General features: G+C 37.8%; 1 protein-coding gene across 3 annotated transcripts in view; it reads left to right on the top strand.

Annotated features, from left to right (window-relative positions):
• Window positions 1-4,430: 4,430 nt before the first annotated feature.
• LOC124310412 (neuropeptide-like 1) overlaps window positions 4,431-21,305 on the top strand; it is a 30,755-nt gene continuing 13,880 nt past the window's right edge. For 2 of the 3 annotated variants that reach the window (XM_046774323.1, XM_046774325.1), the window contains exon 1: window positions 4,432-4,652. In XM_046774323.1, coding sequence (XP_046630279.1) covers window positions 4,575-4,652 — 78 coding nt within the window. In that variant the 5' untranslated portion in view covers window positions 4,432-4,574. Of the gene's footprint in view, window positions 4,653-21,305 lie in introns of all 3 variants that reach the window. The other variant, XR_006909659.1, reaches the window with a different exon arrangement.

A 21,305-nucleotide genomic window follows, 5' to 3' on the forward strand; every position in this document is an offset into this window, starting at 1 on the left:
TTTATTTGGAAGGGGTTGCGGCCGCCGAGCGACCCTCGATTCGGCGCATGCGTTCTCCGTTCCCTCAATCCTCATAGCCCACGAGACACCTGAAATTCCAATTTCTCGATTGCACTGATTTCTTTTTCTAATCCTGGGAGGGGGATCCAGATTGGTGGTTTGGATCCGGAGTTTCGAGCGATTAGATTCTGCAGCAGCTTTGACCGTCATCTTGAATTTATCCCTGCCGAAAATGTTCACGTGATAAATCATAAGATGTTATTACATGATTTAGCCTGTGAATTCGAGAAGGTACGGTTGATTACATGATTTTTTATCTAGTATATCCGATGATTCGCGTTTTTGTGACTTCGTTGCGTGATGTTTTATATATTTTTCTAAAATTTACAAGATAAATCGTGTAATCAATTACACGTTGAGTTTGGTCATAACGTTATATGATTTAAGACATGGTCATTTTCAGTAGGTATATGTGTTTTAAGTCGAAAAATATCGTTCACAGTTCAAAAATTGCTGTGACCAAAGTTGTAGAGAATTGAATATCCTACCTTGGCTATGAACGTTGTTAATGAAAAGTTGAAAATGGACAAGTTATTTGACGAAAACAAATTTCGCTATAATTCAAGATGGCCGCCGAAGCTACCGCAGAATCTGGTCGAAATTCTGGATTTAGACTACAAATTTAGATCATCCCTCCAACGATTGGAAATAGAAAATAACGGTATGGAAAAATAGCGATTTCAAATGTAAATTCCCGATTAAGGGAATTCTATTAGAATATTAATTGACGGTTAGAAATAGATGAAAATTGATACATGCGTAGCTCAACATGTGAAGATAACTCGGATAAATTTTTGTGATTCGAAGTCGCCTTGGGCCCCAGATATCATTATACATATATATTTCCAATCATTCAACGTGTACTCTTTCAGCAAACTTCTTTTTCATAGTGTTGAAAATATTCATTAGATATTTAATTCACTATCAAAAATGGTTCCGTTGTCATCTAACCGTTAATTCGTTTTATGCGATAGAACTCCCTTAACGCCTTATGATCTGTCTAAACGTCATTTCCAAGTTAACGCGAATAAATTCCACATGGCGGATTGATTTTCATCATTTTGAACAGAACAATATGGTGTGCTTCAAATACTATAATATGATACAGTAGCCTGCTAAATCAGAAGTCGAAATATTTTTTTTACTTTACATTTGTATAACAATGATCATCACGTTCGAGCCTCCGGCCCAGTGAATTATTTTCAAAGATTCTCATTCTGCGCGTTTAATTTTTCTACGACAAAATTTAATCATCATTTTTGATACATTCGTGGACGAAGCTACGAAATAATTATCTCTTCTACGTCGTAAAAATGTCAAGTCGATACGTATCTCCGTAGTTGATCCGAGGAACAAATGGTCTATAAGAGGTGAACGAGTCCAGATAACGATATTTTATACAGACCATTCCCGTTTTTATATCGCGTTAATAAAGCATATAAGTAAAAAACGTGGTGCGATATACATAATTGACTGCAAAAAAAGATTTGTCAATTATTTCCGTGATTTATGTGTTTGTGTATGTGTGTAAAATGCAAAATGCATCGCGTCAAGAGAGACTGAAGAAGTTCTTAACAGGAACCTTTTTGTTTGACGACGATATTTTGAATACATTATTGTTTACAGAAATATAAACAATAAGAATACAATTGGTATTATGCTACGATTGTCACCGTTGTCATCCCAATACTGCAGAAATTATTAAACGAGCTGGACGACTGACCACGATATAAAAGCTCATCACGAAGTACGATACATATTTTCTGCGTCATTATACGCGTGTAAAGCCAGATTTGCGGGATCTCGCTGACTCGTAGAAAGAACCGATAACGTATAATGAAACCGAATTACGTGTCCGATGAAAAGCCATTTCCCAAAGGAAATATGTATTTTTTCATGAAAACCGAAGATTCGTACATCCATGGTTGGGGACAGCAGGTTTTTTTTTCATTACCGCGTTACTTGCTCTCCTTTTCGAGAAAATAATTAATTTTTCGCAATTTCATTCACCTTTCTTCACTGAATTTTTTTCTTTGGATTGATAATTAAAATTTAACGAAACAAAGTGAAGTAAAATCCCTGGTTCGATATACCCATCGTATAATAGGAAATCATATTATATCGAACTATGACATAATAACGGTCCATTCGGCGTCAAACGAATCGTGTATATAGCCAGTGAGGCCGTTAAAATAGGCGAGGTGGATCGAGATGGATGAATAAGTTCGGAAATTAAAATTGACAAAGCATATGCAGAAGAGAATCACTTTTAGGATTGATCGGTCGGACCATCTGAATCAAAAGTTAGGAAATTAGATAAAATGAGTAAAAAAATCTCACTGTTGTTATTTGAAGAAATGAATGTGAATTCGAATTGGCTCGATATTTTTGAATCGGTTTTTCTTTCTTCCGAACTTTTCTGACTGAGACAGTTTGACGGATTAATTATTGGTTCCTAAAGCGATTTTTGTCATTGCGAAAAGTCGCAAAGCGACGTTCAAGCGTATAAATTACGCCGACATATGCATGCGCGGTATCGTTGGCAATTAGGAAATTTACGAGGTGTTATTTTTACGGTGCGAGTTCCGAGGGTGAAGATTCTATTTCAATTATTCATGACTTATATCCCCAAAAGGCGTATCGATCTCGTACGTCATTTGAGAAACCGGCCAGAGGCGCATATCCGATTCATCATCGGACACCGTCGCGTCATCAAGCCTCCTTTTTCAATCCCCTCGATGCCGGCTCGCAGACTCGAATTTCTTCGTCAGCTCATCTGATCTGCACTCCGTTTTATAAATAGAAATTTCCATCTCCTTGATTCGGGTATAATAATACCCACCTACGACAAATTCGCGGACACAAAGACGGCTTTCACACGCTTCCGATATTGATCGAGAACCAAAAATTTTACAAATGAAAGCAAATCGGCGACTCCCAATCTTCTCAGGACGCTAACGACGTCTCTCTTCCCGAAGTTGTATAACACCTATAAATGTCTTCAAATTTAATTTTTTCCCTAAAGATCGGCAAATGTATTACATAACATATGTTATTACCACAAGCAATACAAAATTCAAAATAATTCATGTAAACTTTCGATCGGATTTTGCATGTATGTAGTATGCATGTATACGATTATATTATATATACCGTTGAATTTTATACTGCGGTATATGCAAGTATCTGAAAATTTTTATTCGGGCCAGTCTGCAGCCTCCGTAAGGGGGGTAAAACGTAAAACGTCCGAGTTGCGTGGGTAGAACAATTCATCAGATTCTGCGGGGGATGAACCATATACGAGAGTAGAATATATTTCGTGACGAGTTATACGCGAAGGGTACTAGAGGTTTGAAAATAGTGGATTTTGTTCGTGTTTTACTATTTTTTGTCTTTTTTTTTTTATACTTTTTATCTTTTTACTTTTTACAATTCATTTTTAACTTCCCGTTTCTCTGGTTTCAGAGAAAAAAGGAAGTTATTGTAATCACCCTGAAAATGAAAAGTTGAATTTTCACTAGATGTCCACGTTTTGAAGTTCAGAAAATCATTTCCAATCGTTTTTACAATTAGATACGTGTGTATGTATTTGATCAATTTTTATTTGTCGGATGATGTCTCGAGAACAAGTTACCGGATTTCAATGATTTTCGTCTCAATTGTCGCGGTTTTTCAGACTTAGAACTGATTAGAGTTTGGATTTAGTCGATTCAGTATTTTTCGATTTATTTTAATAATACGATCTTAAAAAATCAAATAAAAATCATGGTATCTTGGGATCGGATCAATGGATTTTGATAAACCTTGATACCCCGAAGTTTTTCCAATTGCTGATGACGAATGCGAGGTTAGATTACGGATATTCCAAAATGGCGAATCCAATACGGTTGACCAAAATCCAAAGTAAATCGATTTGGCCGAAACTCGGTATTTCGAAGTTTTCGGGATCACTGATCACGAATATGATATTGAATCTTCAAAATTTAAGATGGTAGATCCAACATGGCGGTCAAAAAACCAAAAACATGCTCTTTGGGTTTGAAATTTTATGCCACTAAAGAATTTTCAGGGTGTTGATCAAGAATCCGATACCCAGTTTTGTCGTTCCGTGAACTTGGAACCTGCGGTGTGAAAACGTGAAGTTCGAAGGCTGATGGCTCACGGTCAGCCCAAAGCCGCTTGTTGTACTTTCGAGCGAACTTGCAGGGCAACATGCCGTAATAACCCTGCCGAATATTGCACGGCGAGCAACAGTCCGTGGAAAATTGCTAACTCACACACGGAGAGGGCGAAAACGCGGCGCGAGTGACGCTGAGGACGCTTGCGCCCCGGCCGCAGGGGGTGTCGAAGACGTCGAGCCCCTATATAAGGGCGCGAAACCCGCGAAACCGCTACTCGCAACGGACACCGCGTTCCAGTTTAAAGCCCTATAAGTCTCGAACGAGTCGGGAGGAGTTCTTCCAGTTATTAACAAAGAAAACATCGGCGAGCCGCTCCAGGGAAACCAGGACGCCATGGCATCCTCCGCCAGGAGCTATCTCATCACTCTGCTTCTCTACGTCTCGGTCGTAAACGAGATCAGCCTGCCTCTGGTGAGTTCGATATCATATTTTGTCCCCCGATAATCGCCCCTTTTAATAATTTGATCGAGAGTTTTTTTTTTGATCTTTTCTTTCTTTCCTTAAATTTATCTTGCCAACTTTTTGTACGGTATTGATGCACGAGAAAAGTAAATATAACAATTGTTGGTACGTACCTTGGGGAAAAGAAATTAACGGCGAATTTATTTTGGTTCCGGAATTGGCGATACATAAATTGGCCGCGGGAAAAAAACAAGGAAAAGGTCTTTTTCCGTTCCTCCAGTGTAATTAAAACCGTAATTTTGTCGCAGTACACCATTTATAATGCCTAATTTGGAGTTTTGTAATAACGGTTTTTTTTTTTTATTGATATAACTTTATACGTTGTAAATTTAACGCGCGGTAAAAAAAAAAAACTTCCCTGCAGGACTCAATTATTATTTTTTACCACAACTGCGATCGGGTGTATCGTGATTTATGTCTAAAATAATATCCGTCTCATTAATTTTTGTTTTTGCAATATCACTTTTTTTTCCGCGAAGAAATGTTCTACTACGGCGGATTCGCGTGAAAACTTAAGACTACATCAACGTTACGGAAAAACAATAAGAACTTGGACCGGTAAGTCCTGACGTCGCACTCAATTTTTCACTATAAACCCTTGCGTTTTGATCCCTCGTATTCGCGGAATAATAACCTGGCCATGCACGGATCAGCGTGTGGAATAAATCGCAAGCTCAGCCGTTTGCAGCAGTGAAGCTGGGATCTCGATTCAAAATCCCTGAAACCGAATCTATAACCGCGCGCATTTTTACTCCGCGAAAGCTTTGCAGGAAATATTCGCGAAAGTTGCGTTATAATTCAACGTCTTGACCTGCGGATAATAATTGACCAACAAATGACGCGAAATTGCAAAAATAAAAGTCACTCGCTTATTAAAATGATGGCAGGCGGTTCGCGCTGCGGCCAAGTGCAGTCAATGGCAAACAACCATTGAAAACTGCGTCGCGAAATTCAGATCCGCTCTATTCGCCCCCGCAAATGTCGGACTCACGTGCTGTCGTAAATTACACCTACATATGTGTGAAATTCCGCTCCGAATAATTAATTACACACTGTTATGATTGTCGTTGTAGCTACGAAGACCGCTCCACCTAATGTTCGTCGCATTATTATACAATCAGCGTAAAACTGTGATATTTCATGTAATTTCGTCAACCAAGCCATATAAGAGTCTAACTTTGAGTTGCGCGATTTTTTCGCATGTGTAATTATAAAACGCTTTTTTCCTGGCTCGTCAGGAGCAGAAAACATAGTTCCTGGAATGCGAAATGCAAGAAAAAATAAATCAAAATTACAATGAAATTCGAGGCGAACGAAAAAACTAACGTACAACTGTTTTCTTTTTTTTGTTTTTAATTTTAATATTCTCGGTAACGAAAATTTGTGCACACTTTCTCAAGCTAATATGACATAAACTAGAAAATAAAGGAAGCAATAATATTTTCAGATTCTGATGGTAATACACTGAGAGAAATTTTTAGTTCCGGTTACCGCTCAGTTCTTAACTATTTTCATTTTTTATGACAATCGAAAAATATAGTTCTAGGTAGAAAATGAAAATGACTTTTCTATCCGTTACTGTTCTTTCTCATTACGATCGCTGTTGCTATATTTTCTTGCAACTGTTGCGAAATTTTAATGCTTGTGCAACAATAAATTGACGTTAAATCCTTGTTTAGCTAAAAAAGTAGAGTAAACCTTACAAACTGATTTTGCGTTGCAATAACCAAAAAAGAATCGACAATAACGCAAAATGTTTACGCGTACCTCGTTTTTCGTAATTCCAACAATGTTCAGTTTTTTCAACGATACCTGTTTCACTGAATCTTTCTAGTTACTGTAAGAAATGAAATTTTTCTCAGAGTATAAAATTGAATAAGTTCACCCTGATCAACAAGTATTTCGAGAATTTAATTATTATATGATTAATAATAACAACAACACAGTGACGGATGAAAATAGAAAGATTTTGCGAAAATATGTTGAAGAATAAAATGAGATGGAAAAATTTGAAGAATATTGCGTCTTATACAGTTATTATTTGTTCACTCGACGAAGGACCGTCGGCTAAGTCCTGCTGATTGGCAGGTCGGTGAAAGCTTTACGCGTACTTTGATTTTGGTTTAGTGGAGTCCAATTAGAGGAGACTTTTCGGGGGGAATTCTAAAAGTAGACACAGAAATAGGTATGCATACATAGGTCAGCGTGAAAATATCAATCACCCGAAACGTGAAACGTGGGATCGTTTATACAACTTTCCGCAAACTTTTACCCTTAACAAGATGATCAATTAAAATCCTGTCGTTACCCGTTCGAACGGTTTCGGGATTTGCCATTCGGATTATACGTCAAACCGATAAGAACCTGTAGCTTTGAATAAATGGGAAAAATCTGCCAACGAATGCCGAGCGAATAAACGAGGGGAGAAACGAGTGATAAAAAAAAACATTGAAGGGGTGAATAAAAGTCAGCTAAACGTTTGCAGATTATACACAAAAATCCGGAACCTTTGCGGTAAAAACGTGCAGGATTTAATATTGCTTGTATTCAATTTATCCGACAGAAGTTTTGATTGATGATCGTAAAATATAACGTTCGCTCCGCTGCGGAGGACTTTTTATCTTTCAAATTGAATCGATCTGTCTTTCAGAATAATTGTTAGTAACTGTGTAATTTTGCAAGTTTGTTAAATAAGTACAGAAAAAGGTTTAAATCGATATTGATCGATTTCTTTATTTCCTTCCCTGCAACGGACGCTTTTCTTCAACTTGTAAAATTTTCGATCGTACACAGTCGTCAGAAATGGGATGCCGATAAAATGAGGAAAATGCTGAGAATCCAGCGAAATTTAAGCCCGCAAATTGGCTGCAATCGCAACGATGCTTAGACCTACTTACGGTTCTGCGTATACCGTATAACAAATACACGCTTCACTCTGATCCCGGTTAATTACGGGCATTAAGGATTACAGCGAAAAGCTCTGCGAGGCCAAGGCTCGAGCTTTGACATTCTAACGGGGAAATAAAGGCGCGTAATTGTCCCGGACTGTATAAACAGTTGATCGTTTGATTCCCTTCCAATTTGCCTGTTTATGCACAGTGTGTTTGGATAATTGCGCAAATAGAGCGAATTGCTTCTATCGTAGTTTTCCATGGCAAAGCGATTTCCATTCGGACCATAAAATCCAAACTCACATATTGCGGACGAATTAGGCAAAGAAAATTTTCCGCAATATCAAATCGATATTAATTGCAAAATGAATATACACAGGCACTTAATGTGTTTTTTTTTTGTATATCCGAGATTCCTTCTTTCCTATGAGTTTGCTATTATTAAAAACTGTTGAAATTGTGTATCGATATTTTAACCAGACTCTCTGATTTTCTTTCAACCGATCAATTATCAGAAAGTCGGCTACGAATTTTCAAAAATTTTCTTCACCTTACGTTAAAAAGAAAACTTTCAATTTCGCTAATTTTGTCTAGTTTTTTTTTTCGGTATTTAATTCAATAAATAACAACCCTCGGAGAAAAAATTCGAACGTTTATTTTTAATTTAGCGCCGGCTGTACTTTAATGAAGAGAAATTTTGTCGCGACATTCCTTTCGCTCAGCGAGCGTGCAGAAAAATTATGCGAAAATTTCTTTGGAGCGGTTTTGGAAAGAGGAATTTTAGCAAAAAATTTCAACCCTCCGAAATCTGACCATCTCTAAATTACGCGTTATTTCTTTACGCAACACGTCTGTTTCGCATCTCGCGTCGTTGGATCTTTGCAACGGTTTGCAAATATTCGAGACGAGCAGCTTTTGCCTGCAGCCGCCTACCGCAAAGAAGAATTCCAGTGTCGGGTTTAACATTCTCTGGACGGAATATCCTCCGTGGCTTCTTTGACACGGGATCGCCTTACCCAAGACTCAAGTTTGGACTTTAATTATCGCAGGTTTTTTTCAACGGTTTATTTATTTATTTATTATTTTTTTTTCTCGCCGCGGTGTTTTGCAAAAAACGAAACTGCGGACAGAAGCACAAGAAATATGAGAAAATGTTGAAATTAAAACGAAAAAGACTGAACGACTCGAAATGTTTTGTCTCAGTTGAGAAATTTAAATTTAAAGATTGAAAAATTCATTTCAAACTGGCATTCAAACATCTCACGAGATTTGAATCAAACGCTGGAGGAAAAGAATATATTGCACCCAGACACAAACCAAAAAAAAAAAAAAAGAAGTATTTACCAAACATCAAATAGAAAAAAAATAAATAAATAAATGTGATTTCATTCACGATCAGTATCTCGATTAAATTATTGTTTCGGTTGTTCTCTGTTAAATCAAATGATATTTATTATATTCGAAAAATCGATTTTAAATATCCACAGCTGATATTATATTACGCTCCTGCCGATTCCGTCTGCGTCGAGTTTTTATTCCATTCGTGTTTCCGACGTTTCACATACAATTTGATTTACCTGGAGATAAAAATGAACGACTAAGAATTTCAGTGGTATATGTAACACACGTGTGGTACAAAATATGAGGATACATTCGGTCACTGTTTTCTCGATTCCCATTTTTGAAAATTGGGTAAAACAAAAACAACTAATAAAATGAATTAACCGTCAATTTTAAGATCCGGTCTAGACTGTAGTTACACGTATGTTTTTTTCAGAGTAATTCCTCTTATTAAAATCCCGTGTTTCACGGTCCTCGCCGATGAATTTGTTCGTTTATTAGTTTCCACGCGGCAGGAGTGCAGCTGAGAGAAGTGAAAAGTTTGAATTTCCAAGGAGCGTGAGGAGAGCGACGATAACGTTAATCAGCAGCCTGCACAGAATTTCTAGTCTCTCTCTCTCTCTCTCTAACTCTCAGGTGATGGATTAAGTCTATCGATTCGCGAACACAGACGAGCATGCAGAGGTCCCGTATCGTATATGTCGGGTCATCAAGCGAGAGAGAGAAAGAGCGGAGTTAATTAGTTTGATAAGTATATTTTCAACTCGCCATAGACTTGCCGCAATATCAAACACGGAGGTGTGTACACACCGGGATAAGCCTAAATCCGAAGCGATTATCCTCGGCAACGAAATTATGCTAACCGCGAGGTCAAAGTTAATAAAGCTGCGGAGGGGCGGCAAAAAGCTCGGGACGTAAGAGCCCCGAGAGGCAAGATTCGAACTGGAAAAACGTGCCCCACCCCTGATAAATCGGTAGAAATTTTAAACTTGAGACATTCCGACGCGTGTTTTTCCCCGTCCCGAGGACTTTCGCTGCTTCGCTTTATGTCGAAAGCTTTTTAGCTTTTTCCCTGTCTTCGATAAAAGCCTGTGCACGATGTACCCTCAGGGCTATAATCGATTTTAACGAGCCACGGTGCGGAGTTTATACCTACGGTATTCTTTATCAGCGTTTTCACTTTCCGACCTCGAGTGCTTGTCGATTTATTTTTACACTTTTCCCCCTGCGCCTTACACGCGGTATTTCCGAACAATAAACATGAGCCTGAAATCCTGAAGATCGTGACAATTTTTTGAATCTCCATGTCTTTGAATCATTTCACGTATTAGGTATGGAAGCGAAAAACGAAATTCTTTTTTTATAACTCTCACGCCGTGTTATAAAATTATACTTTTCAATGGGAAACGATGTCGCGCTGAGAAAAATTTCATTTGTTACAGTAACTGGAAAAATTCAGTAAAACTGGTATCGTTGAACAAACTGTTTGAATATCGTTGGAATTAGGAAAAACGAGGTACGCCTAACCATTTTGCGCTATCGTCGATCCTTTTTTGGTTATTGCAACGCAAAATCAGTTTCATAGGTTTACTCTACTTTTTTAGTTAAACAAGGCTTTAACGTCAATTTATTTTTGCACAAGCATTAAATTTTCGCAACAGTTGCAAGAAAATATAGCAACAGCGATTGTAATGAGAAAGAACAGTAACGGATACCAGACTTTCCGGTAACAGTTAGAAAACTAATTTTCATTTTCTACCCAGAACTATAACAGAAAATAGTCAAAGACTGAGCGGTAACTGGAACTAAAAATTTCTCTCAGTGCGATACATATTTTATTACTCTGCTATCCCTGCCCATTGAAACACAATCGTACAGAATTCTATAAACAAAAATACAATTGACAACATAGTGAACAAAAAAGAAAATTCATTCCAACGAGTTTGCAAAGAACAGTCTTTGGAATATGTAAAATGCATCATCTTACAGTAAAATCCCAAGAACCTGTTGAATATTCAATCATTTCAAAGCGATATAAAATGAAAATCCGATACCGATAACTTTTTTTCGTAATTGTATTTATTTTTTTCCCTCTCATAATGTAAAAAAAATTCAAATTACCGAAAAGTATTCATAAATTTCGATCCACCAATCTAATCTTAAAGTATTAATCGATATTAAATGTATGTCTATATACGTTTTCACGAATATACAAACACCTCTCTCTCTCTCTCTCTCTCTCTCTCTCTCTCTCTCGCTCTCTCTCGCTCCGAATTCAACTTTGCAATCAGGTAAATAATCTCGTTCCCGAAATTATCGAGAGCGAGAAAGGAGAGAAGAAGTTCTCTGTCATCCTCGTCCCCCTTTTTTCCACTTCATGTTTCTCTTCGTTCTTGATGTCATATGATTATATTTAGTCGGTCGGGTTTCATCTCGCATCCTTACATATACATATATATATATATTATTATATATATGTACACACACACACACACACACACACACACACACACACACACACACACACACACACACACACACACACACACACACACACACACACACACACACACACACACACACACACACACACACACACACACACACACACACACACACACACACACACACACACACACACACACACACACACACACACACACACACACACACACACACACACACACACACACACACACACACACACACACACACACACACCCACACGCACACGCACACACACCCACACGCACACGCACACACACACACACACACACACACACACACACACCCACACACACACACACAATAAAAGGGTTGCGCGTCAAAGAGAATCAAACTTTAAACTCATAGAAATTCGAAGAATTTTCTCCGGCGTTGAACGAAGAAGTTTTAATTGCACAAGATCTTCGGTTTCCGGGATCCTGCGAAAACCGATTACGCGAGAAGTTGAAATCAGTGTAGTAAAAATTTCTCTCAGATTCGTCGATCGATTATAATTAGCAAAATTGTCAACGATAATTCTACAGGTGTGAAAAATTGTCACGGAAATTTATTTCGCTGACGATGAGTACGGATTATTTTACAGCGAGTGGGAAACTTGAACGAACGCTGTAAAATCTGAAGTGAATTATGTGTAATTTAACCCGTTTTGAAAGTCGAAATTACGCGGCGTACTTTCCGTGACAAAATCGCCCTTCTGCTGACTTCAGATGCGATTTTCCTGCCCAACTTGCGGAATTTAATAACAATATTTATTTAAATTTTGCGTTTATCATTGCGTGGAATTTTGATCAAGGATTCATTTTTTCGGTTGTATTATATAATTTACACAACTCGGTCTCTCTTTTATACGGTCTTCTTATAATTTTGCGAGTGCCGAAGACGGCGAGGCGTCACTTACAATTAATTTACCCAAATCGTCGTCGGGCTTCCTGCTAAAAAGCGACAGTATTTTAAGGGCTTTTCTACTTCGTGCAGCGTTTAATCAACTTACGACCCTTTCTTACGGCATTTTAATTGAAAAGATCGTTTTCTGTGCCAGAAGCGAATTCCGCGATGTGAAAGTCGTTGGTGAAATTCTTCGTTCAACGGTGCACCAAATTTAGGTATAATTTTTTGAAATTCTCGTAATACAAACTCTTGCGTGAAAAAGTTTTCTCTCGTCGTCGAGCTTTTTCCGCGTTATAAACTCTGCACGTATTTTATTTTCAAACAAAATTGATGCGTTCTATTTACAGAGCGAACTTTAACGTTTGCCGGGTGAGCTTTTTTTTTCTTTCGAAATAGAACTTTTCCGTGACATGGTCATTTTTCGTTCAGTTGTCGTTTTAGAAAAAATTAATTTCCGTCGGAGAGAATTCTGTTTTTGAGAAAATATTCGCAATGTTTGTTTAACGATCGTTAAAATCAATTTGTTCAATCCTTTCGGTACTTGAAAGAATATTAATAATCGATCGAGAATTCAGTGATTCGTTGGTCGTTTTACTTGACTACAAATTGTGGAAAGCGAAAGCCAGAATCAAGTTTCCAAGAACGAAAGTCATCCACAGATGATTTAACATTCCACAATTTTTAGCTGCCACCAAAGCTTAACGGAAGCTCAGAGTTATATTGTAGGCATGTAAATGTTTCAAGCGCAAACAAAATTCAGCAAAAATCCGTTGTTTCCATGATTCTGCAAGCGTGTAAGCGCTTCTACGTTACACAAAAGCAGCTGGGTTCGTGCAGTTGCATATAAATTAGAGCTTTTTTTTTTAAGAATTCTGGTTGTCCTGCAGGATGCAAAGCCGTCCAGCAATATTTAAAACTTTCTTCTTTTACAAACCATTAATATCTTTCAACGTTATATATAATACAAGCATACATGTATATGGGGCATTCCATGCCAAATAAAAAACACATCTTACTTCTTTCGATCATTTATCGATTTTCTTTAAATTTTTTCAGTTAGTCAGTCAAATTTCGATACCCGACGAAGGATTTTTTTGATCTATTCCAAATTTTTAAATTGTGTTCATCAATATGTTCGTTATTAAAAATTTTAGATAGCTCGAATCGATTCGCAATATCTTGAAGAAAACATTGAAAAATATTTAATGCCGTTCGAGAGTCAAAACAATCGTGTAAAAAATCGTTAGCCAAATCAGAGAGTTGGCACGGAATGCCCTATACGTATACGCTATGCGTGGCGACAAGCGAGGAGAATACAAATTTCTCCTCTCATCTATCTTGCAATTCCGTGTTTCCGCGGTTTCATCCCTTTTATTTTTGCGATATATTGTAAATTATTATTGTTAGAAATAAATTGATTGAAAAAAATCGTGAAAATTAAAGGATTAATTCATTTCCGAAAAAGTTACCAATCCACACATATGCTTTTTTTACATAACTTATAATTGTTTGGGGTCGCTGATTACGAATCTGAACTCAGATTTCAAAAATTTCGAGATAACGGATCCAATATGGCGGATAAAAATGCCAAATACGATCGAATTCTTAGAAAAAACTCCGTCCAGAGGTTATTGGAGTCGCTGATCACGAATCTGAAATTAGATTTTAAAAATTCAGTTTGGCGAGTTCAATCAGCGAGCCCGAAAGTCTCTGCACAGAGTTTTTTGACCGGATTCGATCAAATTTGAGATTTTCGTTCGCCATATCGGTTCCGCCACATCGGATGCGCCATCTTGAACTTTTGAAATTCGATTACAGATTCATCAGAAAATCTTGTTAGAAAAATCGACTCGGCGCAATAACGTGTCACTGAGTGAAAGGGTTGCCACCGTTCGCCGAGCTTTTGTGATGCGAACATGACGCGTGCCAGGCAGCTTCCGGTATCGGGTAGCGCACGCAGCTTTTGTTCGCGTTTCTCACCAGAGCAGAGTGCATACACCTCTATGCATGCACGTAGACTCGATCAATTTAAGGACAATGGGACGCAGGAACAAGGTGCATTATACCTTACATGTGACCCCCGTTATACCCATGCAATGGGAAACCGATTTGCAAGCAGTTTGAACCCGATGCGATACTCTCTGAACAATTGTTCGGCCATGGATCAATATCGGATCTGAATTGCCCCCGTTTCGTTACCTCAATTGGTACGCGTGCGGAATTAAGGCGAAATAGGAGAAAATTAACACAGTTGAAAACGGATTTATTTCTTAATCAAAATTCGTTTCACGTTCGGGAAATAATTGGAATAAAAAATTGTGTCGCAAGGATTTTCTCACACCGATAAACCCGATTCATATTTTCGATGCCTTGTATCCTATACTGTAAACCATTTCTTAACTTACGAAGATGGAGAATTGGAAAGCAAAATATTTTAACCAAGTCATTTTTCACAAGTTAAGGAATTTTCGTTGATGAAAATTTGGTCAATTTGTTATGACTAATGACGTGATTTTTTATTTTTGAAATTATACGTTCAAACTATGAGGAATGGTTCATTAAAGGATATCAGACATCGAAAGGATGAATTGGACATCCGTGTGGGAAAATCCTTGTAACGAAATTATTTTTTTCCAAACATTATTTTGATGTGAAATAAATTTTGGTCGAGTAATAAGGCGATTTTTTTACTGTGTTAATTTTTTTTTGAAAGAAGTTCTGCCGGTTCTCTCAATAAGAGAAACTCACCCTTATACCCTGCGGGCGAAATAATTTGATTAAAAAAACCGTTGAAAAGTTCCAAAAAGTTTTTGCTATTTCATAATTCAAATAATGACCAACAATTTCTGGAGATCGTTGAAATGAAAAAAAAAAAAAACAAATAACAATTCTACAGGATTGCAGTAGAGTTTCACGAAAGCAAAGTTAAATATTACAAAATTACAGCAGGAATGAAAGAAAACTACAATACTGAGAATTTCTTGAGACTAGAAATATTTCACATTAGGTATAAATTCGTAAAAGTTTTTACTATAGAATTTACGAAAGGATGTGTCTGTCAATTATTTCACCTACGATTGTCACAAAAAATCTCAGTGTTTGGTTTGTTTTTAATGCCAAACCATAGTTTTAATATTTTATGTCGATATCGGATTGACAGTTGCTCGCAGCAGCTGATTTTCCAAGAGATTCGCTAATTCCTTAGAAAATTTATTCCGTCAACGGTATGTCCTATGTTTTTTTTTTTTTTTCGTGATGAAATTTAACGAGATCATTAAGCGATTGCACGGTATAATAACCTAACCAAAGAAAAAAAAAATATCCTGACCGAAAACTTAATTCTATGTAAATTATCCTTGGAACAATATCCATCCTTAGACTAGCTTAAGGGCACGAAATATAATTTGTTGAAACATTCGTAGGGATGAAATTTGTATAAGAACTGAATTGGAGGTCGGTTGTTGGGACTTAATCTTGACGATGAGATCAAGTCCTTGATAATATGATGGAGCGAGGATTTCTCCAGTCTACTCAACCACGAGGCTTCTCGCTCTCTCTCTCTCTTCTTATTTCTCTGTCTTGTATCTCCGATCAGTAATTTCCTACTCCCGGTAGAGCCGCGTCTGTGTAAGGAACATACCGAGAAATTTTATCTCGAGGATTGGCAGCTGGGGCTTTTTGTGAAAAGCTGCACAGCGGGCTGGGTGAAAACACCTCGAGCTATTCGAAGAACGGAACCGAACAGAACGGAACGTTAATGTATATCTAATCGGGCTTGTAAGAGAGTCGGAGGAAGTGAAGAAGGAATTAAGCACATCTGTAAAAACAGAAAAACATTATCATTCTATGTAAAAATAATTCTGACCTTCTCTCAAACGTCTTTCAAACAATTGTTCTACATTTTTTTTTATTTTGTTCAATATCTCGGCGACATTTTCCGATTATCTACATTTTTATAATTATTGGAGGCTTAGAGATAAGTTTCACAGAAATCGCCGAGTTATTATCGACAGGGCGATTTTTCGTGAAGATAATTACCCAGTTACTGAATAAATCCGCGCGTCCCGAATTTGTCAATACTTTATACAAGCGCTTTTCAGGTTCCCTCGGAACTTTCCGCTAATGGAATTCTTCGCGAGCTTGGAAATACTTTTCTCCTTTTTTATTCTCGAAGTGAACATGCAGCCTCAGTCGAAGGATCGGGCCTGTCAAGCGGAGAACGGACAACGGCGGGTGATAATCCGGAGTTTAGAGAAAGTTTCTGTCAAGGATCGGGACTCGGGTATTTCTCGAAATAAAAATTCTTCCCCCGTCTCCGACTCGACGTATTATGTCAACCCCTGGGTGGATTTGCCTGCTGTTCCAAATTAATTCGAGCCCATGTAATCAGATCAGAAATGCAATCGCGGTTGAATAAGGAGATTCAAAGGACTCGGTATCCACGCGCCAAGTTCTCGCGTATTGTTAATTACGATCCTGTGCTGAGCGATAAGCCGTGTATTTTGGAAAGAAATTTTTCATCCAGATTTAGTCTGCGGCGATGGAGCGTCCGGGTTGAGTAGTCCAGTCAAAGTAGTAAAAACGTTCAGGATGTGGCTGCATTTTTGTGCAGACGAGTTTTTGACAATCAGGAATTCAAATCTGACGTCATTTTTTGGCTGCGTAGCCGGCGTTTTGAGAAAACAGCAAAAATATGACGTTTTTTACGTTTTCCTTAAAAACCGCCATCGATAGATGAAAAATGACTCGTCCATCGTGTGGAGCGGAAAATTCTACATGGAATTGTATCCTCGTATGTCGGAAACGGAGTCGGATTAACGAATTATGAAAAAAGAAATTGCATCACCAAAATTCCCCAGATGCCGTCGATAAGTAGAATTCCTCTTTTCTAAATTTGTTAATACGACTCCGTTTCCGACATATGAGGTTATAATTCGATGTAGAATTTTCCGCACTACACGATGGTCAAGTCATTTTTCATCTATCGATAGCGGTTTTTAAGAAAAACGCAAAAAACGTCAAGTTTTTGCTGTTTTCTCGCAACGCCGGCTACACAGCTCAAAAATTACTTCAGACTTGAGTTCCTCAGGGTCGAAAATTCCTCTGCACAAATATGCAGCCGTATCCCGAATATTTTTAATTCAGAAATATTTCAACTGGATTAAAAGTAAAAGAGAATGAATCGAGTTAAAACAGAGTCATTTCAATATGTCTGCCAGTCCAAAAAACTCACTCAGAAAAATCATTTTATGGTACGAAAATCAATTAAAATTATTCATTCCATTGCTTTATATGTGTGTTTAAGAAAATTCAAGTACTTTCCACTTTGTTATGTTTGAATTGCAAGGCTATTTATTAGTTTCTGTGTTCATTTCCATTCGATTCTTCTGTACAAATTTGAATTTATCTCGAACGAAGTTCAATGCGTCGTAAAAATTAGCGACTTCATTGTTTTTCAGCGGGCTCCTTTATTTCTAAATCTAGTTTAATCCGTGACGAAAACTTCCGAATATTTTCACATCATGCAATACAGATTGACAGACACAAAAAATGTATCTTTACGTTTCCTTTCGATAAACTTTTTCCCCGCTACGTCAAAGAAGCGCAGATTCAACGAAATCTCAAATACCCAGCGATTTTTTCGAGCGGTTATAAGGCGCTTGGTGTATCACAGAATCAGATTTTTGTATACTGTGCATACAATGAATAACATTGTGATAGGCTGAAATTTAAGCACGGATATTCGGATCCGGACGTCTTATATTTGCAACAAACTCCGGAGATTTTGCGTGACTTGTTGTCAGAGGAAAAAAAATTCACACTCGGACGAAAGAGAGAAAGGAGAAAGTGAAAATCTGTCCGCTTATCTGACGCGAAAAAAACCTGACTCTTGCTGCTCGAATTCGAATCGCAATTTCGTACAAGTCGAAGCAACGTGTGTTACAAAAGAAAGTCTTCTTCCTTACTCCAGATAATTTTTTTCCATATGAAATAAAATTAACCTTCATTTTATCGTGTTATTCAATTTTAAGTTTGACCGTAAGTAAGTCATAATTTTATGAAATATGTACGTAAGGTTTAAATTAGCTAGATTAGTAATATTAATTATTCTTACTCAACTCGTAGTTTCTACTAATTTCGACCGGTTCGAGTAGGTACAATTTTCACAGACTCGAAACGAGACGTTAAGATTGCACTCGAATATATTATATACATATATTTTGTTCATCTCTCGTTTGCGAGAAACCGATTCAACAAAATCTCTTTTACAATGAATATGTTCGTGAGGTTTTCTCTGATTATTCGCTGATGCGCTCAACCGATCAGATGGAACGGTATTGAACATCTATTCATCAGATGCTGGGATAAGGCGAGGAGAATATCCCGATTATTCCGGCTTTCCAGTTTCAATGAACCCCTCACGTGGATTCTATACGCTGTGATTATTCTCAGAAACAGAATTGTTGTCTGCCGAATAAGTTGAAACTTGAATGAGTAAAATAATTAGGAGCAATTTGAAACTTTGTAAATTTAATCCCGCGGAGAAATCTTGCAGTGTTAATACCACGTGTATTGTACACCATGAGAAACATGTTTGAGGGGTAAATTTGCGGATATATTGTCTCTAGTTTCGAACCCTTGAAACCGAAGGAATATCACACTCAAATAACACCCGTTGGATCTATTTAGTTCGAGGATTTTCAAAGGGAAAAGTTTTCATTTGTTTTTTCTCTTCACGTATTTTTACCGTTCCTTTTCGATTGAATTTCTGGCACCTTTATCACTGTTTTTTTTTTCTTGATTCGATCGAACAACTTCTCAGCCCTCAGGACTGATTCGAATTTCCCGATTTCCAAAGCCGCGAGGGATGAAATTCCTCGCGAAAAGTAATAATCAAGTTCAATAATTTCGTGGAAATATTTCAGATATTCGACGAGACTTAATTTTTTCGAGAGAAAAACAATATTACAAACCCAATTTTCCGAGACTATAATTCCACGATGAATTCCTTCGGCTGCATCCAAACGTCGAAGGTCATTCGAACCTCCGTCTATGCGAGGTAAATTTAATTATGATCGCGCAGCCCCGATTAATTGTAAAGTTCATTACAACACTGAGTGGTTTCCGATCATGTTAATAGAAACAAACCAAAACCTTGTTATAACGTCAGATATTCGTGCGATGCTCGCAGAAATAAACTAATTTGAACCAATTAAAATTTTAGGTACGAAAAATAGCTCCGGTGTTTTACTCGATTTGTAAATATTTACGATTTAAACTTCGGGTTCAATCCTCAAAATCCAATTTTTCAATTGTCCGCTTTCCCAATTTTTGCGAAACGGTGAAATTGACTTTGCAAAAATTAAATTGTTTCGGTAGAATTGAATGAATTCTGTTAAAAAAAAAAATAAAATAAAACTCAACCGTATCGAAATTTCTGCGATTGAAAGTTCGAATGGAAATCCTAGGAGCTTATTCAAACTTGAGACTTCATAGACTCCGAGAATTTCCGCACATCTTCAAAATTTTATCCTTTCCGTAACTATGATTCTTAAATAGAAATAAACCGCTAAGCTTTGTTTCCTGCTTCGTTAAAACGTATAACTTTAACGTTTCGTGTGAATCAATATTCCGTAATTGAATTTCGAATATCATCGCCGTAGACAATCTTAAAAATACTCTTGTTGCGACACAAATTGGCTTCCCATTTTCAAACTGCAGTTATTCCATAAAATTAAATCACTCACGCGATCGATTCGAGGAAACTCTCCTGCATTTTCCGATATTATTTCAGGCTGTATCTCTTTTTCAACAGTATTGCAAACTCTAGTCATTGTCTGTACGTGACGGGTTGTCCAGTTTTTCGCGTGACGATTAATTCAACCATCACTCAAATCCACATCAGGAAAAATTTTTCAATTACCAACAAGTACCCACATCTGAATTTTATCCACGTTCTGCAGGGTAGTGGAAATATAATCAGTCGGGGGCTGAAGCTCGTCGTATTTATACGCGAACACCCGTACACCGGGAAATCTGATTTATTACCCGGATCTACTTTAAAGACCTCAGAAAATTCCTACTGCGGTTCGAATCCCGCGAAATCCATTCGCGTAGATTTTCTACACGCATGTGTATAACGCGTGTTTGCTCAGGCACGTCGCATTGGGGGAAAATTTATTCGTCTCACCGACCACGTGATTTCGTAATGCTGACGGGTTTCGATCGAAGAGCTTGCGAGTTTAAGCGCTTGTAACACGTGTCATTCGTTTCTTGATCTGCCCGGTAAATAGAAAACAAATAAAAACAAAAGGACGCGGAGGAAGAAACGCAAGTAATCCTGTCGTCAGGGTGTGGATATCAGATTTTTCCTACCTGTATGAAATCGCGTATTTGGCCGGAAAATCCGGAAGCTTTGTCGCGTGATCTTACATCCCGGTCCCGTGAGACGCGTGGGATTGAAAACATGTTCCCAAGTTTCTTTCGTTTTCCGTCACGCGGAAAATCGATGGACGGGAAATTTGGCATGTATCGGAGTGTGTATTTATACACGTACCTTGGAGGAGAAACTACAGTGCGAAGAGAGGATTTCGCGGCTTTTGTTATAGGCAGCGACACGAAAAGGGAGAGTCTCATCCTCCCACGCAAACCGCGAACAACAAGTTCTCCGGATGTCTTTCTTCGTCCGATGCTTTCCCGCTTTTCATTCACGCCTCGTTTCCGAAACCCGCTATTTCGATAATTGACCCAGAGTTCCGGAAACCAGAGTTACCCTCGAACTTAACCGGGAGAATCGGTTTTCGGAAATTAGTAATTCGAAGGTTGTGATAGGGGTGAAGGTGAAGAGACTAGAATTTACTTTAGACTTTTCCGGAAATTCGATCGTATCGTTGTACAGTTATCGTAGCAAATTACCTTTGCGTAAAAAATCCGTCGTCGTAATTTGGGATGCGGTTGAAATTTGAAATTTAAAAAG

This window comes from Neodiprion virginianus, chromosome 1 (genome assembly GCF_021901495.1).
Source record: "Neodiprion virginianus isolate iyNeoVirg1 chromosome 1, iyNeoVirg1.1, whole genome shotgun sequence".
Taxonomy (NCBI): Eukaryota; Metazoa; Arthropoda; class Insecta; order Hymenoptera; family Diprionidae; genus Neodiprion; species Neodiprion virginianus.